The 21819-nt window shown below is 38.7% G+C and overlaps 1 protein-coding gene across 1 annotated transcript in view; it reads right to left on the bottom strand.

The window, feature by feature from the left end:
• Positions 1-9549, bottom strand: part of LOC150087203 (folylpolyglutamate synthase, mitochondrial-like) — a 153625-nt gene extending 144076 nt beyond the window's left edge. Inside the window, exon 1 of the mRNA XM_090371874.1 lies at positions 9204-9549. Coding sequence (XP_090228000.1) covers positions 9204-9464 — 261 coding nt within the window. The 5' untranslated portion in view covers positions 9465-9549. The remainder of the gene's footprint in view (positions 1-9203) is intronic.
• Between the last annotated feature and the right edge of the window lie 12270 nt (positions 9550-21819).

Genomic DNA, 21819 nt, shown 5'->3' on the forward strand with positions numbered 1-21819 from the left:
ACAAAATCTGTCATTATTTTCTCACACAAAACATGACACATGTAACAATGTAATCCTGCATTGTTAGTGTAACTGGTTGCAATTATCCAGATACCCAGCACATGGAGAAATATGTACAGTGGTATTTCCACACATACACAGAAGTCCAGGCATGACATCAGAGCCAAACATACATTACAGTCTGGTTGGTTTGCAGAATGTTTCCAACTCTGTAACCCAGCAAATGCTTTGTTAGACATATCACATACAGTGACAGACAAAAAAACTCCATCACCTTAAAAAAAAAATAACATTTGTAGTGAAATGTATAAGATATTGTCTGATTACATTTTGTTTGTTGCAAAGCAAAGGTGTTGCGTCAGATGTTTCTATTGCATCAGACAGTAATTGCAAGGTACTGCATCAACCGTTTCTATAAATACAGCATTGGAAGGGCATACACGCTCGTTAGTATCCTGTTCTGCGGAGGTGTAAGCATGGCTCCATATGTTCAAGTTAACACCAAGAAAAAAAAGTGTAGCTGTTGCTCTGTCCCAGGAAGAGCTTTCTATGAGTGCTATCGCTGATAAAATAGGCTGCCACTGGTCAACAGTATCCCAGGTGCTGAAATTAAAGCGTGAAACCAGTGATGTGAAGAGAAAACCTGGATCAAGCTGTAAGAGAGTGACTATGCCTTCCCAAGACCAATATTTGAAACAGCTATGCCTTCGTAATCACCATGCTAGTGCTCCTGAACCAAAACTGGACTTTGAGATGGCCTCTGGTGTTGAAACAAGTGCACGAACTATCCAAAGTTTGCAGAATGTGGTCTGCAAACCTATCGGCCCAAGAAGAAGCCTTTGTTGACCCAACAAATGAGGAAAAAGAAACTTTCTTGAGCTAAAACACATGTTTCATGGACAAAAGAGCAATGGAACACCATAATCTTTTCTGACAAATCGAAATTCAACCTGCATGGCTCAGATGGGAAGCGATATGTCAGAAGATGAAAATCGGAGGCATACCATCCTGACTCTAAAGTTCCCCGCCAGGCAGATGGTCTGAGGATGCATAACAAGCGAAGGGGTAGGGCAAATTAAGTTTATTAATGGAATGGTGAATGCAGAAACCTACACTGCTTTCTTGAAGGAGTGTCTGAAACCTGTTATTAGGGATCACCACACAGATGTCCAAAATTGCATTTTTCAACAGGATTCAGCACCTTGCCACAAAGCAAAATTGGTAAGTTTTATGCTATTTAGATTCAATGATGGGTTTGTCTTCTTGTCTCACAAGGCTTAAGTCATACACCAATGTTTTCCCTCGTTTTTCTCCCTTAAGGTGCAGTCATACCTAAGAAATGCTGGCATTAGAGCATTAGACTAGACTGGACTGGACTGTACTGGCCTGGCAACAGTCCACATTTGAACCCTATTGAAAATTGGTGGTACATAATGTTGTCTAAAATTGCTCAGAAGAAGCAACTAGTAAGATTCAGCTGCAGGAGAGCATTGTAAGAGTAAATCTATAAGTTGATTAACTCTATGCCAGATCATTGCAAGGCTGTAATTGCAGCTCGAGAAGGAACAACAAAATACTGAGGACTTATTTTGCTGATTCACAGTACATAATACTATTACGTTAACTTGTCATTTCAGTTTGTACTCGTAAATGTAATAAAATGTATGTTTGGTTGTCATGATTGCTCATATTTCCATTAATTATGCATTTTACCCTTTGGAAAGATATTTATGGCAACTAGGTATATCAGATGGAGTCTTTTTATTGGATTTCATTCATAGAGATATGTGACAGAGTATGTCAAAATTATGTTAACACTTATATGGAAAAAACATTGTCAAAATTATGTTAACTTATAGGGAAAAAACATTTGAATTTTATTTTATTTTTTTTAATGTTGATTACAATAAATGTTTTTTCCATTTAAGTGTTAACATAATTGTGACATACCCTGTATATCCCATCTAACAAATGCATTTTGAACATTTCTGCAACCCACAATGCAGCGCAAAACACATTATTTGCAAAATTCATAATTGATGCAGTTTTTTTGTCTGCCACTGCATTTCAGTGTCTTTCATGGAAGAAAAGTGCAAAATTTGTACTTATAAAAACTTTATGAATACAGTTTAGTTTTAAATTTAAAAACAATAACTATAATAAGAAGAGTAAATTTTAACTAAAAATGTAAAAACTTTCTACAAATATATTTTTTTTTGATTAAGTTCCATTCCATAATTAAAAACTAGAAAACTTCAAAAGCAGAATGCAAAACTGCACCACCCTTTCTTATCTCCACTAGAGAATCTTACAATTCATTATCTGAAACCTTAGTGGTCTGATTTTGTAGCTTTCAAAATGTAACAACTTTTTATGTGAATTATAGATAATTACTTATATGATTAATATCCTGTTCATTCCTAGAATGATTCTCTAAATAGTCCAAACTTTTAGTAAGTTGGAACATTAAGGGAAAAAAAAAAAAAAAAAAAAAAATTGTCAAATGTAGTCTATTCCAATCAAAAAATCTGGAGTTTCTAATCAACATTTCCTTTAAAAAAATCTCAAGCATAACATGAGCTCACTGAGTCATCCAAGAAGCCCTTGAGCCTTTCATACTAAACACTTTCATGTATCCCAATTCTGATTACAAGTTTTGTCAGATGCATTCTTGATATTAATAAATAATTGTGCAATGTAATCAGTCTGAATTATTTTAAAAATATAACAGTTCACACCATTATTTCAAACATTTATCTTTTCTACATATAAAAGAGATTCAAAAACTCTGGGAAAAAAAAACAACTAAGGAATGCTTATTTTACTACACAAGTAATTACTTGTGTAGTAAAATAAGAAAGTACTTACACTGTTGAGCTTAACATGTTCATCCCTAACCCAATGTTGGAGACAGGATATTTTTATCCCAATTCCCCAGCCCCCAAGTAAGATTTGAGTGGTTTTACTTGAAAATCACTGTTGTTCATTCTAGAGTAACTTGCAGCATTTGCCAAGACAATTTTTTGCCGCACTTTCTCTACTAAAATTTCGAGAATATTCTATTAAACAGGATTAAAATATGCTACAATGCTGTACTACAAATTAGCATTAGTAGAGGCATATGATCCAAGAAAACAAGCTTATGCAGCATCAGCCAAAAGAAAAAAAAAAAACCTTCCACTTCACCACTCCGTTCGTTAGAAATACCTGTCCAGCTGAGCCTTAAATTTATTTAGGCTATCAACTTCCACAACAAGGAATGGAAGTCTGTTCCACCAACCAACTACCCACTGGCTAAAGGCAAATTTCCGGCCATCTATCCTACATCTGTCTTTCCTCAATCTGAATTTATGCCTTCTCAGGTGATTATTCTGAGCAAGAGGAAGAATCCCATCGGCATTGAGCATGCTCAAACCATTCAAGGCTTTATACACCTCTATCAGATCACCTCACCTCACCGGTGCCTAGTCTCCAGACACTAGCTTATGCAGCATCAGCCATTAAGCTTGATATACCATCATCAATATCATTTATAAATACAGAAAACAATAATGGACCCAACACCGAATCCTGAGGGACTCCACTAATAACATTAGTCCACGATGAGCAGTGTCAACTGATTACCACTCTCTGTCTTCCCCCCCCCTCACAAAATCCCTTTATCCATAGCAGCAATTTGCCTACAATTTTGTAATTTGCAAAACTTAAGCCTTTCATCGTAAGAGCAACTCTTTGTTCCATTCACTAATCTTGTTGCCCTTATCTGTACTCGTTCCAGCAGCTCTACATCCTTCTTGAAATGAGGCCTCCAGACCTGTATACAGTACTCAAGGTGTGGCCTGGCAAGGTATTCATTTAGTTTGTTAACTACCTGAGCACGATCATCAACAATTGAACCATCGATACCAAGTGGACCAATCTGAATCATCCCCTTTCTTCCAGAGTTTACATTGCCTTATACAAGGGAATAATCACCTCCTTCTCCCTGCTAGAAAAATTCCTGTATATCATTGACAAGACACCATGAGCTACTCTTGTATATCATTGACAAGACACCATGAGCTACTCTTGTATATCATTGACAAGACACCATGAGCTACTCCTGTCTGCACTGCTCAGAGAACTTCATATCTGCCTGCACAATTACCCCCGGGTCTTTTTCATTCTCTACCACTGTCAGTGTCGTACCACAGAGTTGATACATTGCTCTGTATCAACTCTGTGGTACAGTGTTACATTCACTGTTGAAAAAAAGCCGTGAAATAGGGTTGAATTTGAAAGTGTCTGCAATTCTGCCCAGACACGATAGGAGGGAGTATATGATGAGAGCCTTGTCGATCAATTCGGCCCTGGAAAGATTGTGCAAGGCTCAAGGGGTAGAATTTTTTTCAGCCTGGACTGTACTTGTTAACAGGAGAGATTGCTTCTACAGGGATGGGATACACTTAAATAGAAAGGGTGCAAGAATATTTGCTGATGCTATCGAGGCAGTGTTAGGTGGTCGGAAAACTGCTAGCTTGGGGAGAGACAAAGACGAATAGATTAACAGTAGCCACTGGCAGAGGTGAAAGAGATTCTTGCACTGCTTCTATTGGAATGAGCAGAAGCCTGAAAAACAAGATGCAGGATATTTCAGAGACTGCCGGGAGTCATTGCGGTACAAGTAAACACATGGGTTCTGTTAGGGTAGCTAAGAATAGAAATAGGTGCATGTATACTTGCGTATACACCAATGCTAGGAGTTTAGTAAATAAATTTGATGAATTTGAGGTATTGCTCATAACATCAAAGGCAGATATTGTTGGGATATCAGAGACGTGGTGTCACACAGATATAAGGAATGCAGAACTGGAATTTGGGGAGTACGTCTACAGAAAGAATAGACTGGATAGGAAGGGAGGAGGGGTTATGCTATTGGTTAAGAAATACATAAAATCCAAGGAAGTGAAGCCAGTGGACATCGCTGGACATGCAGTGTCGAGTCAGTTTCGTGTGACATAAGCATTGGGAGATCAAAATTGAGAGTAGGAGTGTGCTATAGGCCTAATGACTCTGATGAGTATAATAAGATACTGTACAGGGAAATAGAGTGGGCCAGTAAATCAGTCTTATAATGGGAGATTTTAATTTCCCACATATTGACTGGAATTTGGGGGCTGGTCACTCACACACTAGCAAGGCTTTTGTGGATTTATTGGATGATTGTTTTCTACATCAGCATGTTCAGGAGGCAACTAGAGGGAAGAATACTCTTGATTTGATTATCAGCAGTGATTCTTCGTGCATTAAGAATCTGCAGATAAATGAACCACTAAGTGGCAGTGATCACAGTGTGCTGAAGTGGGATTTACTCAAAGAGGTAACTACCATTAGGGGTAAAGGGAAGGGTTACTGCTTTCGTAAAGGCGACTACAATGGACTGAGACAGTATTTAAATTCTATACAGTGGGACCAACTGATGATGTTACCTACCAACAGAAAATGCAAAATGGGAAGCATTCAAAGAACTTATCTTGGAAGCTATTAGGCTATACATACCAACTAAGAAATATTGTTCAAGGTTTAGGCCTAAATGGATGTCAGATGAACTGATGAGGCATATGGCAGAGAAGAAACATGCATGGGATACATACAAATTAACACATGACACAGAAGCCTATGATAGATACAAGTTAATCTGTAACCAAGTTACAAAGGAGGTTAGGCAGGCGAAGGCAGACTACGAGAAATCTGTGGCAAGGGATGCAAAGAAAAACAGCAAAAAGTTCTTTACTTATGTAAACTCTAGAAAGAAGGGGATAAATCAGATTGGTCCACTTGATATCGATGGGTCAACTGTTGATGATCCTGCTCAGGTAGCTAACAAACTAAATGAATATTTTGCATCGACATTCACACATGAGGAGTTATTTAGCGAGGGGAAAGCCAGAGGTGTTTTATCAACTCTAGCAGTAAGCTAGAGAATCTTGTAATAACTGAGAGTAAAGTGGAGGAGAAATTGTTGAAGATAAACACAAGAAAGGCACCTGGGGTGGATGAGATCTATCCAGTTATATTAAAGGAGGCAGCAAAGGAAGTAAGCAAACCCTTAGCCATAATTATGAGAGCTTCCTTGGACTCAGGGGAAGTACCCACAGACTGGAGATGTGGAAATGTCACCTCAATTCACAAAGGAGGATCAAAGGCTGACACAAGTAATTATAGACCTGTGAGTTTAACTTCCGTTCCAGGAAAATTAATGGAGGCACTAGTTAAAGAAGCACTGCAGGATCATTTAGCCAAGACTTCAGCTATAGCTCGGACACAGCATGGTTTTGTTAAAGGGAAGTCTTGCCTGACCAATTTGATTGGATACTATGATGCAGTCATAAAGGAACTGGATGCAGGGAATAACTTTGATATTATATACTTGGATCTTAGAAAGGCTTTTGATACTGTTGCACATGGAAGACTGCTGCACAAATTGGAGCAGTGTGGCATTGGAGGCAAATTGCTGCTGTGGATAAAGGGGTGGCTGAGGGGGAGATTTTTTTTTTTTTTTTTTGATTTGATTTGGTAGTTGTTGGCGCATCGGCTTCTGTGGCCATATTGCACCTCCCAAGGTTTTTGCAGTACTTTGATCCAAGCCCGAGGCGGGAATCGAACCCGCGACCTTTGGGTTGCCGGGCAGGTACTTTACCCACTCGGCCAGAGGGGGAGAAGACAGAGAGTGGTAATCAATGGACACTGCTCGTCGTGGACTAATGTTATTAGTGGAGTCCCTCGGGGCTCAGTGTTGGGTCCATTATTGTTTTCTGTATTCATAAATAATATTGATGAGGGTATATCAAGCTTAATGTCGAAGTTTGCAGACAATACAAAGGTAAGCAGGGTTGTCAAGGACACTACTGACACTATGCTGCTGCAACAGGATCTGGAAAGGTTGAGCAGATGGGCTGAGAGGTGGCAAATGAAGTTTAACATTGACAAATGTAAAGTACTACACATGGGAAACAGCAATCCCAGAGCAACGTATCAACTCTGTGGTACTACACTGACAGTGGTAGAGAATGAAAGGGACCTGGGGGTGGTTGTGCAGGCAAATATGAAGTTCTCTGAGCGGTGCAGACAGGCTGCAAGAGTAGCTCATGGTGTATTGTCAATGATATATAGGAATTTCTCTAGCAGGGATAAGGAGGTGATTATTCCTTTGTATAAGGCAATGGTCAGGCCACACCTAGAGTACTGTATACAGGTCTGGAGGCCTCATTTCAAGAAGAATGTAGAGCTGCTGGAACGAGTACAGAGAAGGGCAACAAGATTAGTGAATGGAACAAAGGGGTACTCTTATGAAGAAAGGCTTAATTTTGCAAATTACAGTGTCTGGAGACTAGGCACCAGCGAGGTGATCTGATAGAGGTGTATAAAGCCTTGAATGGTTTGAGCATGCTCAATGCTGATGGGATTCTTCCTCTCGCTCAGAATAATCACCTGAGAGGGCATAAATTCAAATTGAGGAAAGACAGAGGTAGGATAGATGTGCGGAAATTTGCCTTTAGCCAGCGGGTGGTTGGTTGGTGGAACAGACTTCCATCCCTTGTCGTGGAAGTTGATAGCCTAAATAAGTTTAAGGCTCAGCTGGACAGATATTTTGAACGAACAGATGGGTGAAGTGTTTTTTTTTTTTTTTTTTTGGCTGATGCTGCATAAGCTTGCTTTCTTGCATCAAATGCCTCTACTAATGCTAATGCTCTGGGGTTGCTGTTTCCCATATGTAGTACTTCACATTTGTCAAGGTTAAACTTCATTTGCCACCTCTCAACCCATCTGCTCAACCTTTCCAGATCCTGTTGCAGCAGCATAGCATCAGTAGTGTCCTTAACAACCCTGCCAACCTTTGTATCATCTGCAAATTTGGACATTAAGCTTGATATACCATCATCAATTATCATTTATAAATACAGAAAACAATAATGGACCCAACACTGAATCCTGAGGGACTCCACTAATAACATTAGTCCACGATCGTCCATTGATTACCACTCTCTGTCTTCTCCCCCTCAACCATCCCTTTGTCCATAGCAGCAATTTGCCTCCAATGCCACACTGCTCCAATTTGTGCAGCAGTCTTCCATGTGCAACAGTATCAAAAGCCTTTCTAAGATCCAAATATATAATATCAAAGTTATTCCCTGCATCCAGTTCTTTTGTGACTGCATCATAGTATCCAATCAAATTGGTCAGGCAAGACTTTCCCTTAACAAAACCTTAACAATACCAAGAAAAAATTTTGCCTATTTTTACCATGGGTATTTTTTACATGGATATAGTATATACATACAATTTATTATTTTTCACATATTAATAGGTAAATTTTGTATTTAATGTTTAAAACCTTTTCTCCACATTAATATGAAAATTCAACTTTAGTACAATCAAAAATATGCTGGTACTAAGAAAAAAATGTAATAGTAAAGGGAATGATAATGAATTCTTTTGCCCATCTCTTAAAACTTCCATTTTTTTTTTTTTTTTTTTACCTTTATTCAAGTGAATGCTTACATAGTTGTATTACAATATGGATGACGGTTGTGTGCATAATTATCTGATACTTTTCTCTTTTTTCAAGTTGGAAAGCAGTATATTTTAAATATCGAAGAACTTTTAAAATAATTCATTATACTGATTTTTTTTTAAACTCTTTACGTAGATAAGTCAATTGAGGGGTAAAGAATAGGTTCTTGTCCAATTCTGTTCAAATGAGACTTACAAAGCACTAACAGATTAATACAGCATTAACATTTTTTCATTATGCTGAAATTTTTGTTCGGCCGGTATTCGTTGTAACAGCATTTCACCTATACTGTATGTCTGTGCAGAAGAGTTAAATTTTTCGATCTCATTAACTTATTATCCATCAGAAATTTGACGAGGCAATTTTGCACTTCCTCACATACTTGATCATACAGGTGCTTTGCCCTACATGCAATATTTGTTGTTGTTATTTGGTTTTTAGGAGCATTAGCAACTAAGGCCATATTGCTCCAGCATGCAATATGCATTTACATTTCTCATCCCCCAATCACTGCCATTTCGGCGAGTCTAGAGAGGGTACACCCAAAACTAAATATTAGCCGAATCACATACCCATAAAGATGGGTACATGATTCGAGTTTTTCTTTTTAGATAAAACAGCTTTAACTGCTATTATTCTAGCCACTTACCTCGTAAGTTGCGTATCGCCCGGAATGGGTAACATTTTTGACAAGAGTTCTACTTTCTTGATTAACCATTCTTCTAACCACAGTTCTTACTATAAACTCCCTCTGCGTGCTTATCGTAGATCGAAGAATGACCATGAGCATGCAAGTCAAACTTTTCCGCCGTAAAATCAAATTCAGGGACGAAGTGACGTAACCACAACATACACGTGCTTCGCGCAAGCGAGTGCCATAGAAAAACATGTTAAAAGCTTTACAGATCATATCATCGCGAAGGCCATACTGATAAAAGCATTAGAGTATTGTGATAGTATTATCGATAGTAACATATTATAAGTTCAAACATAAATCTCTCTTTGAAATGGAGATGTTCTGGACTGGTTCTAATCAGTGTGGGCGAGCACAAACAAGTTTTCGTAGCAACCAACATTTCACACCAATAGATGAAAAAATTCACATGTACGTCACCAAAAATTAAATATATGAAAAAATTACGAAGATTATTTTACGAAAAGGCATATTGAGATTTAAATTTGGAAACACAAAGACCACTAAGTATTACAGAAATACACATTGTAATTTTTATAAAGAATTTAATTTAAAGCAATTTATCGCAAGAGAATGCCAATATTTAACAGTGGAACCTGTCTATAACGGACACCATTGTGGCAGAAGAAGTACAGTATCTTACTTCTCTGTAGTATCACGTAACCAGTTTCAATAATTCAGAAAAATGAAATTCTCTGGTTACTTAATTAACATAATTTTTTTTTTTTTATTTATTCCTTATCATTATACATTCGAGTTTCAATTAACTTTTAATAAATAACGCACAATTAATTTTTAATAAACACCAAACTTTTATTTGTGTTATTTATTATAAAGAATCAACTTTTTGTTAAAAAATTTATATGAATTGCTTTGTTTATAATATTTCATTTTGGCAATTTCATTTTCATTGTGAATAAGCTGGATATCATTATTCTTCTCTTTCTTAGTGACTCCTTTCTACCCCCCTCTCTCTCTCTCTCTTAGGGTAAGTCAGAATTTAAAAATTTTTTTTTTTTTTTGGCTGGTACAACATAAGCCTCAGGCTTCCTTTCACCCATATGGCTAACAATAATAATAATAAATTACATCGCTCACTAATTTCACTCCATATTCATCGTTTTTGCTCACAGAAAATTCTTTGTGTTACGCAATCTAAGGCAACAGGATATATATATGTTTTTTTAATTGTGGCAATGCTGGTGTTCATTCTTTTCAAGTTCTTCATCTATCACTTCCTCCATAAGTTCTTCACTGTTCATAACTTCACTTACTACAGTGTTAAAATGTTAAAGAATGTTTATTCTTCATCATTCTCATTCGGAGAGAACGGTGTGATTTTTTTTTTTTTTCTTTGGCTGATGCTGCATAAGCTCATACATTTGCTTTCTTGCATCACATGCCACTACTACTACTACTACTACTACTATCATCATCGACTATATGCACACTCGTTTATCACTCATTATTGGCTCGGCACTCGTTGTAAAAAATAGGACAAGAAGTCCTCTTTTTCAGAAATGCTTCAAGAGGCGTTTATTTCAAAGTTCATCTCTTTGCTTTATAAATTTCAATAGCACACATAAGCATTTTTTTAACGAAACGCACAAATTGCAACTAACACGATTTGCGCGGAGTAACAAGTTTACGAAGCTTAAAAAAAATAATGAGACGATTCTGAATATTTATTTATGTTTTTTATACGATTGATTCAGTAAAAGGAAAACGTAGCAGTTTTCTGACCCACCTAATATTGCTGATGCAACGAGGCAGTGTTACGTGGGTACACCAATGCTAGGAGTTTAGTAAATAAATTTGATGAATTTGAGGTATTGCTCAAAACGTCAAAGGCAGATATTGTTGGGATATCAGAGACGTGGTGTCACACAGATATAAGGGATGCAGAACTGCAATTTGGGGAGTACAACGTCTACAGAAAGGATAGACAGGATAGGAAGGTAGGAGGGGTTATGCTATTAGTTAAGAAACACATAAAAACCAAGGAAGTGAAGCCAGTCGACATCGCTGGACAGTGCAGTGTTGAGTCAGTTTGGTGTGACATAAGCATTGGGAGATCAAAATTGAGAGTAGGAGTGTGCTATAGGCCTAATGACTCTGATGAGTATAATAAGGAACTGTACAGGGAAATAGAGTGGGCCAGTAAATCAGAGAGTCTTATAATGGGAGATTTTAATTTCCCAGATATTGACTGGAATTTGGGGGCTGGTTACTCACGCACTAGCAGGACTTTTGTGGATTTATTGGATGATTGTTTTCTACATCAGCATGTTCGGGAGGCAACTAGAGGGAGTAATACTCTTGATTTGATTATCAGCAGTGATTCTTCATGCATTAAGAATCTGCAGATAAATGAACCACTAGGTGGCAGTGATCATAGTGTGCTGAAATGGGATTTACTCAAAGAGGTAACTACCATTAGGGGTAAAGGGAAGGGTTATTGCTTCCGTAAAGGCGACTACGATGGACTGAGACAGTATTTAAATTCTATACAGTGGGACCAACTGATGATGTTACCAACAGCAAATTCAAAATGGGAAGCATTCAAAGAACTTATCTTGGAAGCTACTAGGCTTTACATACCAACTAAGAAATATTGTTCAAGGTTTAGGCCAAAATGGATGTCAGATGAACTAATGAGGCATATGGCAGAGAAGAAAAATGCATGGGATACTTACAAATTAACACATGACACAGAAGCCTATGATAGATACAAGTTGATATGCAACCAAGTTACAAAGGAGGTTAGGCAGGCGAAGGCAGATTACGAGAAATCTTTGACAAGGGATGCAAAGAAAAACAGCAAAGAGTTCTTTACTTATGTAAACTCTAGAAGGAAGGGGATGAATCAGATTGGTCCACTTGATATTGATGGGTCAACTGTTGATGATCCTGCTCAGGTAGCTAACAAACTAAATGAATATTTTGCATCGACATTCACACATGAGGAGTTATTCAGCAAGGGGAATGCCAGAGGTGTATTCAACTCTAGCAGTAAGCTACAGAATCTTGAAATAACTGGGAGTAAAGTGGAGGAGAAACTGTTGAAGATAAACACAAGAAAGGCACCCGGGGTGGATGGGATCTATCCAGTTATATTAAAGGAGGCAGCAGAGGAAGTAAGCAAACCCTTAGCCATAATTATGAGAGCTTCCTTGGACTCAGGGGAGGTACCCATAGAATGGAAATGTGCAAATGTGACCCCAATTCACAAAGGAGGATCAAAGGCTGACACAAGTAATTATAGACCTGTCAGCTTAACTTCTGTTCCAGGAAAATTAATGGAGGCACTAGTTAAAGAAGCACTGCAGGATCATTTAGACAAGACTTCAGTTATAGCTCAGACACAGCATGGTTTTGCTAAGGGGAAGTCTTGCCTGACCAACTTGATTGGATACTATGATGCAGTCACAAAAGAACTGGATGTAGGGAATAACTTTGATATTATATACTTGGATCTTAGAAAGGCTTTTGATACTGTTGCACATGGAAGACTGCTACACAAATTGGAGCAGTGTGACATTGGAGGCAAATTGCTGCTATGGATAAAGGGGTGGTTGAGGGGGAGAAGACAGAGAGTGGTAATCAATGGACACTGCTCATCGTGGACTAATGTTATTAGTGGAGTCCCTCAGGGCTCAGTGTTGGGTCCATTATTGTTTTCTGTATTTATAAATGATATTGATGATGGTATATCGGGCTTAATGTCCAAGTTTGCAGACGATACAAAGGTTGGCAGGGTTGTCAAGGACACTACTGACACTATGCTGCTGCAACAGGATCTGGAAAGGTTGAGCAGATTGGCTGAGAGGTGGCAAATGATGTTTAACATTGACAAATGTAAAGTACTGCACGTGGGAAACAGCAACCCCAGAGCAACGTATCAACTCTGTGGTACTACACTGACAGTGGTAGAGAATGAAAGGGACTTGGGGGTGGTTGTGCAGGCAGATATGAAGTTCTCTGAACAGTGCAGACGGGCTGCAAGAGTAGCTCATGGAGTATTGTCAATGATATACAGGAATTTTTCCAGCAGGGATAAGGAGGTGATTATTCCATTGTATAAGGCAATGGTCAGGCCACACCTAGAGTACTGTATACAGGTTTGGAGGCCTCATTTCAAGAAGGATGTAGAGCTGCTGGAACGAGTACAGAGAAGGGCAACAAGATTAGTGAATGGAACAAAGGGGTGCTCTTACGAAGAAAGGCTTAAGTTTTGCAAATTACAGTGTCTGGAGACTAGGCACCAGCGAGGTGATCTGATAGAGGTGTATAAAGCCTTGAATGGTTTAAGCATGCTCAATGCTGATGGGATTCTTCCTCTAGCTCAGAAAAATCACCTGAGAGGGCATAAATTCAAATTGAGGAAAGACCGATGTAGGATAGACGTGCGGAAATTTGCCTTTAGCCAGCGGGTGGTTGGTTGGTGGAACAGACTTCCATCCCTTGTGGTGGAGGTTGATAGCCTAAATAAGTTTAAGGCTCAGCTGGACAGGTATTTTGAACGAACAGAGGGGCGAAGTGGAATTGGGTTTTTTTTTTTTTTTTGGCTGATGCTGCATAAGCTTGCTTTCTCGCATCAAATACCTCTACTAATGCTAATGCTAATGCTAATAACGTAGAAAACCACCTTTCTGTCTATCAGTATTTTCTCAATGCAATAACATCGAGTTTACTACCCATTTATAATTGCTTGCAGTAACAGAAAAGCCCAATAAACCGGAAAGTGCAAATTGTTTTTATTGTTTTATGGTCGTGACCTCCAGAAATGTGCTTTAGAAAAATATCACAAAGCCGTTCAAATTGGTTCTTATAACTGAACATATAACAATGAAAATGTAGTGAATTTTAATTATTTGAATTGGTATTACAATTTACACTAATTCAATTTACACTATAAAAACGACTTTCCGGGAGTTATATAGCGAAAATGTCAACTTCCGAGATCGTGGAACGAATTAATAAAAAACAATGTGTTATTGGGTTCACATTACGATATTTTTACCATACGATGGCATCGGATTAATATCGTAAGGCGGTGTACACTGTATTGTACAGCTACTCGCGTGGTTTGAAATGCGGTATTTATCAATTTTTAACATTCATTTTTTGCAATTAATGTTCATATTTTCAATTTTGTTCATGCTTGATACCTGAGGAAAAAAAACTCCTAAACCCGAGAACTCGTAAAGCGGGAACTGCCTGTATATTAGTGTCTACTTTGTAAAATAATAAGAGAAGTTTACCTCAATATAGTACGTAGAACACTTCCGTATGATACGCTCCAGAAATTAAAACGAAAAACTTACATTAGAGTAACAAATAATTTAAAATATAATTAAAAATTAAATTTAACTAAATTTAACACAATTAAAATTCAATTTCCCTATTACCCCCAGGGGCTCACATCTCGTGACTATGGGATTGACACACCCAGGGTCCTGAGCTGGATATCATAATTCTTCTCTTTCTTGGTGATTACTTTCTACTTCTCTCTCTCAGGGTAACATGGGAATTTTTTTTGGCTGGTGCAGCATAAACCTCAGGCTTCCTTGCACCATATGGCTAATAATAATAATAAAAGTTTCATTCGGTAATTTTTGTGATCAACACATACGGTCGAAAAGGTTGCAGCTTCAAGAAGGAAAATCGTTTTGCAAATTTTTCAAATTAAAAGAATTTAATTTTGCAAAAAAAATTAAATTATTTTAATTAATTTTATTATTTTTAATTGCATTAAATTGATTTTTAATTGTGTTAAATTGATTTTTAATTATTTTTTTAAATTATTTGTTACTCTAATGTAAGTTTTTCGTTTTAATTTCTGGAGAGTATCATACAGAAGTGTTCTATGTACTATATTGAGGTAAACTTCTCTTATTATTTTACAACTATTGATATCTATGTTTCATACTATCTAATTAGTGTCTACAGAAATAAGTTCATTACTGCTCAGTGAAGAACTTCCTTTACCAAGTCATAAGTCAGCCGGACAGAGTAGTAGTACTCTGCGATCTGCTGCATCTGCAAGGTCACCATAACATAAGATAGTTACTAGTCAGTGTGATGATGTCACAGAATAGTAGTATAAGATATACACCATGTGACCCTGAATAACATTGACAGGCTCGGCGTTAGAGTTTTTGGCGTCTCTACGTAGAAATGTATTTTGCGCCCTTGAAGATTGTAATGAAGACTACAAAACAATTTTGAATAAATGGAAATGAAAATACATTTTTATTAATTTTATTTACATCAGTTACATTCTCAATTTACGTGCTTTAACATTGATAAAATCATGTACAAGTTCATATTTAATTGTTCACAAATATAGTGTTCTATAGATATTATTACCAGATTTCCATGCCTATCTTGTGACATAACTGATCTTAAATAGTTTTTAATAACTTTTAATCTATAAAATAATCTCTACACAGTTGCAACGCTCGCCGGAATTAAAAAAAAAAAAAAAAAAATTGCAAGAAAGCAAGTTTATACAGCATCAGCCAAAAAAAAAAAAATAAAATAAAATAAATAAATATATATATATATATATATCGGACCCTGCAATATATATATATTGCAGGGTCCGAAATGCCTTCGTCATGCGGTAGAGGATGTTGAACGGGAGGTCGCGTGAACAGCGATCCCGCTGGAAGTCAGCATTTGCGAACCGGTTCCCGAGGCAGTAGGATGGACGAGTATTCAAACGTTGAACTGGCCGAAATGCACCTCGCGTATGGAGCTGCGGACTATAACGGGCGCGCCGCTTTTCGCTTGTAGCATGAACGTTTCCCGCACAGGCGTGCTCCTCATCATACGATTTTCGCACGTGTGCACAGAAGGTTACGTGAGACTGGTTGTTTCACGAGAGGTACCATGAATCGAGAGAGAACGACGAGGACGCCAGACAATGAGGAGAATGTCCTACGTCTTGCAGAAGGCAATCCGAGTACGAGTACTCGAGCGATAGGTCAACGATTGGGTATTTCCCAATCCACTGTATGGAGGATACTGTCAACAAACCAAGGCGTCCAATCATTGGAGCCTGCGGATTATCCACTCCATAGGACTTTTGCTACTTGGTTTCTCCAACAGAGTGCGGCGCATTTGCTGCGTCCGTATTGTTCACGGATGAGGAAAGTTTCATAAGAGAGGGAACCTTCAATCAATATAACGCCCATTTGTTGGGTTTGGAGAACCCCCATGGTATGTGAACACGTGCAACTCAACACCGTTTCTCTGTCAATGTTTGGGTCGGCATTGTTGGAGATCACCTCATTGGACCGTACCTTCAGCCCCCTCGTCTGGACGGTAGGGCATACTTGATCTTTCTACAGCAAGTCCTACCCGAACTTATTGAAGAAGCACATGTTCCTCAGTCGTTGCGCCGCTCAATGTGGTTCCATCATGTTGGGGCTCCCCCACATTACACCAATGACGTCCGCCAACACCTAAATGTTACATTTGGACAGCATTGGATAGGTCGTGGTGGTCCGGTTCATTGGCCTGTTAGATCGCCAGACCTATCATGCCTGGACTTCTTCTGCTGGGGTCAAATGAAGACATTGGTGTACGAGACCCCCTTTGATTCAGTTGAAGACCTCGTCGCTTGCATCTCTGTCGCTGCCGGGGAGATTCGAGACACGCCATGAATCTTCCAGAACGTTAGGGATTCCATGCGGCGGCGCTGTGAAGCCTGTGTGACTGCTTCTGGTCGAACTTTCGAACATCTTCTGTAGCATGGCTTTTTGCCAATGTAAAACTTGTAATTAAAATGATTTCTGTTACACTAACGAGTTGCTGTTTCTGTTCTTTTTTTTTGTTCACGCGACCTCCCGCATGACGAAGGCATTTCGGACCCTGCAATGCTATGTGATTCCGATTCGTCTTTGTGCCCCCTACACCTCCTGCAAGTTTGTCGCACTGGTAGTGAATCACCCTGTATATATGTAGAGTAATAGTAATAGAGATATATGATGCAAGCGTATGAGCTTACATAGCATCAGCCAATAAAAAAAATTTAATTCACACATCCATTCCCTCTAAATGTTTGTCCAGTTACACCTTGAATATATTTCAGCTATCAACTTCTACAACGACAGATGGCAGTTTGTTCCAGCAATTAACCACCCGCTGACGAAAGACAAATTTCCGCTCATCTATTCTACAACTGTCTTTCCTCAATTTGAAGACTGAGGAAAGACAGTTGTAGACAGTTAAAGTTTGCAGATGATACAAAAGTTGGCAGGGTTGTTAATGACAGTAATGGCAGTATGCTACTTCAACAGGATCTAGAAAATTTGGGCAGATGGGCTCAGAAGTGGCAACTGAAATTTAACATTGGCAAATGCAAAGTACTGCATATGGGTAGAAGTAACCCCAGAGGAACGTATCAACTGTGTGGTACTGCACTTAGGGTGGTAGAAAATGAAAAAGAACTGGGAGTAATTGTGCAGTCAGATATGAAGTTTTCTGAGCAATGCAGACAGGCTGCAAGAGCAGGTCATGGGGTTTTGTCAATGATATATAGGAATTTTGCTAGCCGTGAAAAGATGGTGATTATCTCTTTGTATAAGGCAAATCTGAAGGCCTCATTTTAGTAAGGATGTAGAGTAGCTTGTGCGAGTACAGAGAGGGGCTACAAGTTTGGCGAGGGGAACGAAGGGGGTTCTCTTACCAAGAAAGGCTTAAGTTGTGCAAATTGCAGCGTCTGGAGAATAAACACCTGCGAGTTTATCTGATTGAGGTGTATAAGACCTTGAATGGGTTGAGCAGGCTCAATTCTGGTGGAATTCTTCCTCTTTCTCAGATTACGAATCTGAGGGGGCATATATTCAAATTGAGGAAAGACAGTTGTAGAATAGATCTGCAAAAATTTTCCTTTAGCCAGCGGGTATTTGATTGTAGGAACAAACTTCCATCTGTCGTTGGAGAAGTTAATAACTGCAATAAATTCAAGGCGGAACTGGACAAACATTTAGAGGGAATGGATGTGTGAAATGTTTCTTATTATTATTTTTTTCTGGCTGATGCTACATAAGCTTGCTTTTTTGCATCACATGCCTCTACGGCTGCTACTACTCATCTGATCACACATAATACACAAATCTTAAAGTTCTTTCGATATGTGTTGACATTGCAGGATCGAATTTACCAAAGAATTCTATGAATTTTAAAAAGTTTCCATTGTTTCTCTCGAAATGTTTATGAGACAAACCCCGTAACGCTAGGCATTGAGATCCATGATATTTTACAATTTCGATAATCCTTGAAATGACATATTCCCAGTGTTTCTTCTCCAGTTCGCATAATATTTCATTTTGTGCATCAACTGTATGATTATCCGTAAGAATTTTTCTGTGTATGAAGAGCATTGGATAGGTTTCCCCAATTATTGTAACAGGTCGACACAAGGCCTAACTAATGCCCGAATCACAAAAATCTGTTATTTAAAATAATTTGCAACAGATACAAAACGCTTAGTCCTCGGAAGAATATACAAGCCAAATTCTCGGAACAAGCTCACCATTATCCATTTTTCGGTTTAACATGCATTACTAAACTTACGTCCAGTTGAATTCCTAGGACACAAAATATTTTTCTTTTGAACTGCTTCCGATTTTAAAATAATCCTAATTGATCGGTGAGTTTTAGTCACTTTGCAGGATCTTCTAACTGTATTGACTGTGGCTGTTCCTCCACAAATGTGCCCAAATTAAATGGCAATTCACATTGTTCTTCCAAGCTGATTGTTGTTTTAAAGAAGTCATCGTTATTGGCAGAATCCCTGGGTGGCGAAAACTTTCATTAGGAAAAATAGGAACTTTATATTATTATTAGCCATATGGTGTAAGGAAACCTGTAGCTTTTCCTTGCAGACAGAGATTGTAATGGTCTATCTCCACTTGGCTAAGGACATATCTAGTTGTGGCCCACCTCCTCGTGGTGTAGACATGCACGCTTTCCAGGAGATCGCCTGCCCGGTGGTCAAGAGGCCAGAAACAAACAAACAACACATAATATACGCAAGCATAATACTACACGTTTCTGGCCGTTTTACAGAGTTCTGTATCATCACAGAGCAACATGGCAGAGATGAACAAACGTTCCTGGAGCCGCTGCACAGAAGATACTATACATGTTTACATGTGGCGTTTCCTGCCCTATGGAAATAGCTGTCGATTATCGTGTAGTACATCGGATTAGTGGGTTGTTTTACCTCAACACCGAATTTTGGCTTGTTAGTTGTATTATTTATTTATTTATTTTTTTTTTATTTATTTATTTATATATATATTTTTTTATTTATTTATTTTTTATTTATTTATTTATTTATTTATTATTTATTATTATTATTTTTTTTTCCCTCGGGTTGGGCAACCTGAGAGCTCCTGTCCTTTGGTATTGCACTCCTTCCACTGGACGACAAATTAGTGCAGCAGCACTAGATAATAGAAGCAGGCACAACTACTCAAGCCTAGAAATGGGCAGTGATTGACAGGGTGTTGATTGCTGTAGAGTGTAGACAGTTTCTCTCTCTCTCAACACAGAATTTCCAAGGTGGAGTTCGACTAAACGTCTAGGTGCCACCCAAAACAAGTACATCCGCATACATACACACATAATATATCTTTTATTGCTTGCAAGTGAAGCTGTATAATTAAAATTGTTTTTATTTTTACGCAGAATGCGACGATTGTAAATAAAAAATATAAAAATTGTTAGTTGTATTTCTGTTCTTATACAGGGTGTTTCAGTTAAACTTTTCAGAACTTCTAAGAGGGGTAGGGTACATCCTGACAACTCGAAATCATATACCAATGGGCAGAATCGAAAATTCCGAGCTTTAGTGCAGGGAATCTTAATTTCGCACAAGAACGCCAAGTTAGTAGGATGGATGATTACACGAACGCAGAGTTAGCCGATATGCATTTGGCGTACGGGGCTGCAAATTGTAGTGGGCCAGCCGCACAGCGTTTGTACGCGGAACGATATCCGACGAGGCGTATTCCCAGTCATAATTTCTTTGCAAGACTGCACCAGAGGTTAGCTGAGAGAGGTTCATTTGAAAGAGTTGACAGGGACAGGGTAAGAACAGCACGGACTCCAGCCATCGAACAGAATGTGCTGCAGCATGTACAGGGGTATCCAAGAACGAGTACACGAAGTCTAGCAAACACAGTCGGGGTTTCCCATTGCAGCGTCTGGAGGATTCTCCGAGAACAAGACATGCATCCGTTTCACGTGCAGCTGGTCCAGACACAGCAACCGGAGGATTATGCACCTCGTATTGCTTTCGCACAGTGGTACCTTGGAAAATGTGCTACAAATCCCCTTTTTCCTGCTGAAGTGTTGTTTTCCGATGAGGCATCCTTCACAAGGGAAGGAATTTTCAACACGCATAACGACCATATCTGGGCGGTCGAGAACCCGCATGCAATACGACGTCGTGCAGCACAGATTCGATTTTCGGTCAATGTATGGGCCGGTATTATGGGAGATCACCTCATCGGACCTTACCTGTTACCGTGTCGTCTAACCGGACCTATCTACTTGATCTTTCTGCAGCAAGTATTGCCACAACTTTTGAGAGATGAACAGATTTCTGCATCGACGCAACAGACAATGTGGTTCCAACACGATGGAGTCCCTGCCCATTATAGCGGAGATGTTCGTAACTATCTGGATGTCACATTTGGTCAACAGTGGATCGGACGTGGTGGTCCCGTGCGTTGGCCTGCTCGGTCACCCGACCTATCATGTCTTGATTTTTATTTCTGGGGTCAAATGAAATCACTAGTTTATGACACCCCTGTTGACAATGCTGAGGAGCTGGTTGCAAGAATCGCAGTAGCTGCCGAAGAAATTCGAAATTCGCCTGGAGTATTCCAGAATGTTCGGATGTCCATGCGTCGGAGATGTGAGGCGTGCATTGTAGCCCGTGGAAGAAACTTCGAACACTTACTTTAATCCATGTACCTTCTGCTTCTTTTCATGTATTATTAAAACGATTTCTCACTTACGGTCTCTTTTCTTTATGGTGCTTCTGTGTACAACACCGCTTCAGGAAAGCATTTCCGACCCCACATTGCTATATGATTTCGAGTTGTCAGGATGTACCCAACCTCTCTTAGAAGTTCTGAAACGTTTAAGTGAAACACCCTGTATAATCTTACTAATTGTGTTTCAAAACTTGAAAATTAACAAAGTTCGTTAGTTTTCTTAGATTGTGCTTTGTATTGCATTTCTATATTGGAAGACCGTTGATTATGAAGTGTAAAAAGTGCATTTTTTTAGGAATTCTGCAGATAGTGATCTAGGCCTGATGTAGCCGATTGGTCAGGAGCAAGAATACATAGCACGCGTTCCTTGAGTGGACCGAGGTTCAAGCCCGTGACTACTAAATACGATAAATATTTGTATTGATGATTTATTGTAAACTCTACTGACTTGGTTGCTCTGCTGGAGTATAAACAGAAAATTTAATTTTTATTAGCAATAACAATTAGCAATTGTTATTGCTAACCGAAACTGTAAGTTATCTTCAGCT

This window comes from Mastigoproctus giganteus, chromosome 4 (genome assembly GCF_048544385.1).
Source record: "Mastigoproctus giganteus isolate SK-2022 chromosome 4, ASM4854438v1, whole genome shotgun sequence".
Taxonomy (NCBI): Eukaryota; Metazoa; Arthropoda; class Arachnida; order Uropygi; family Thelyphonidae; genus Mastigoproctus; species Mastigoproctus giganteus.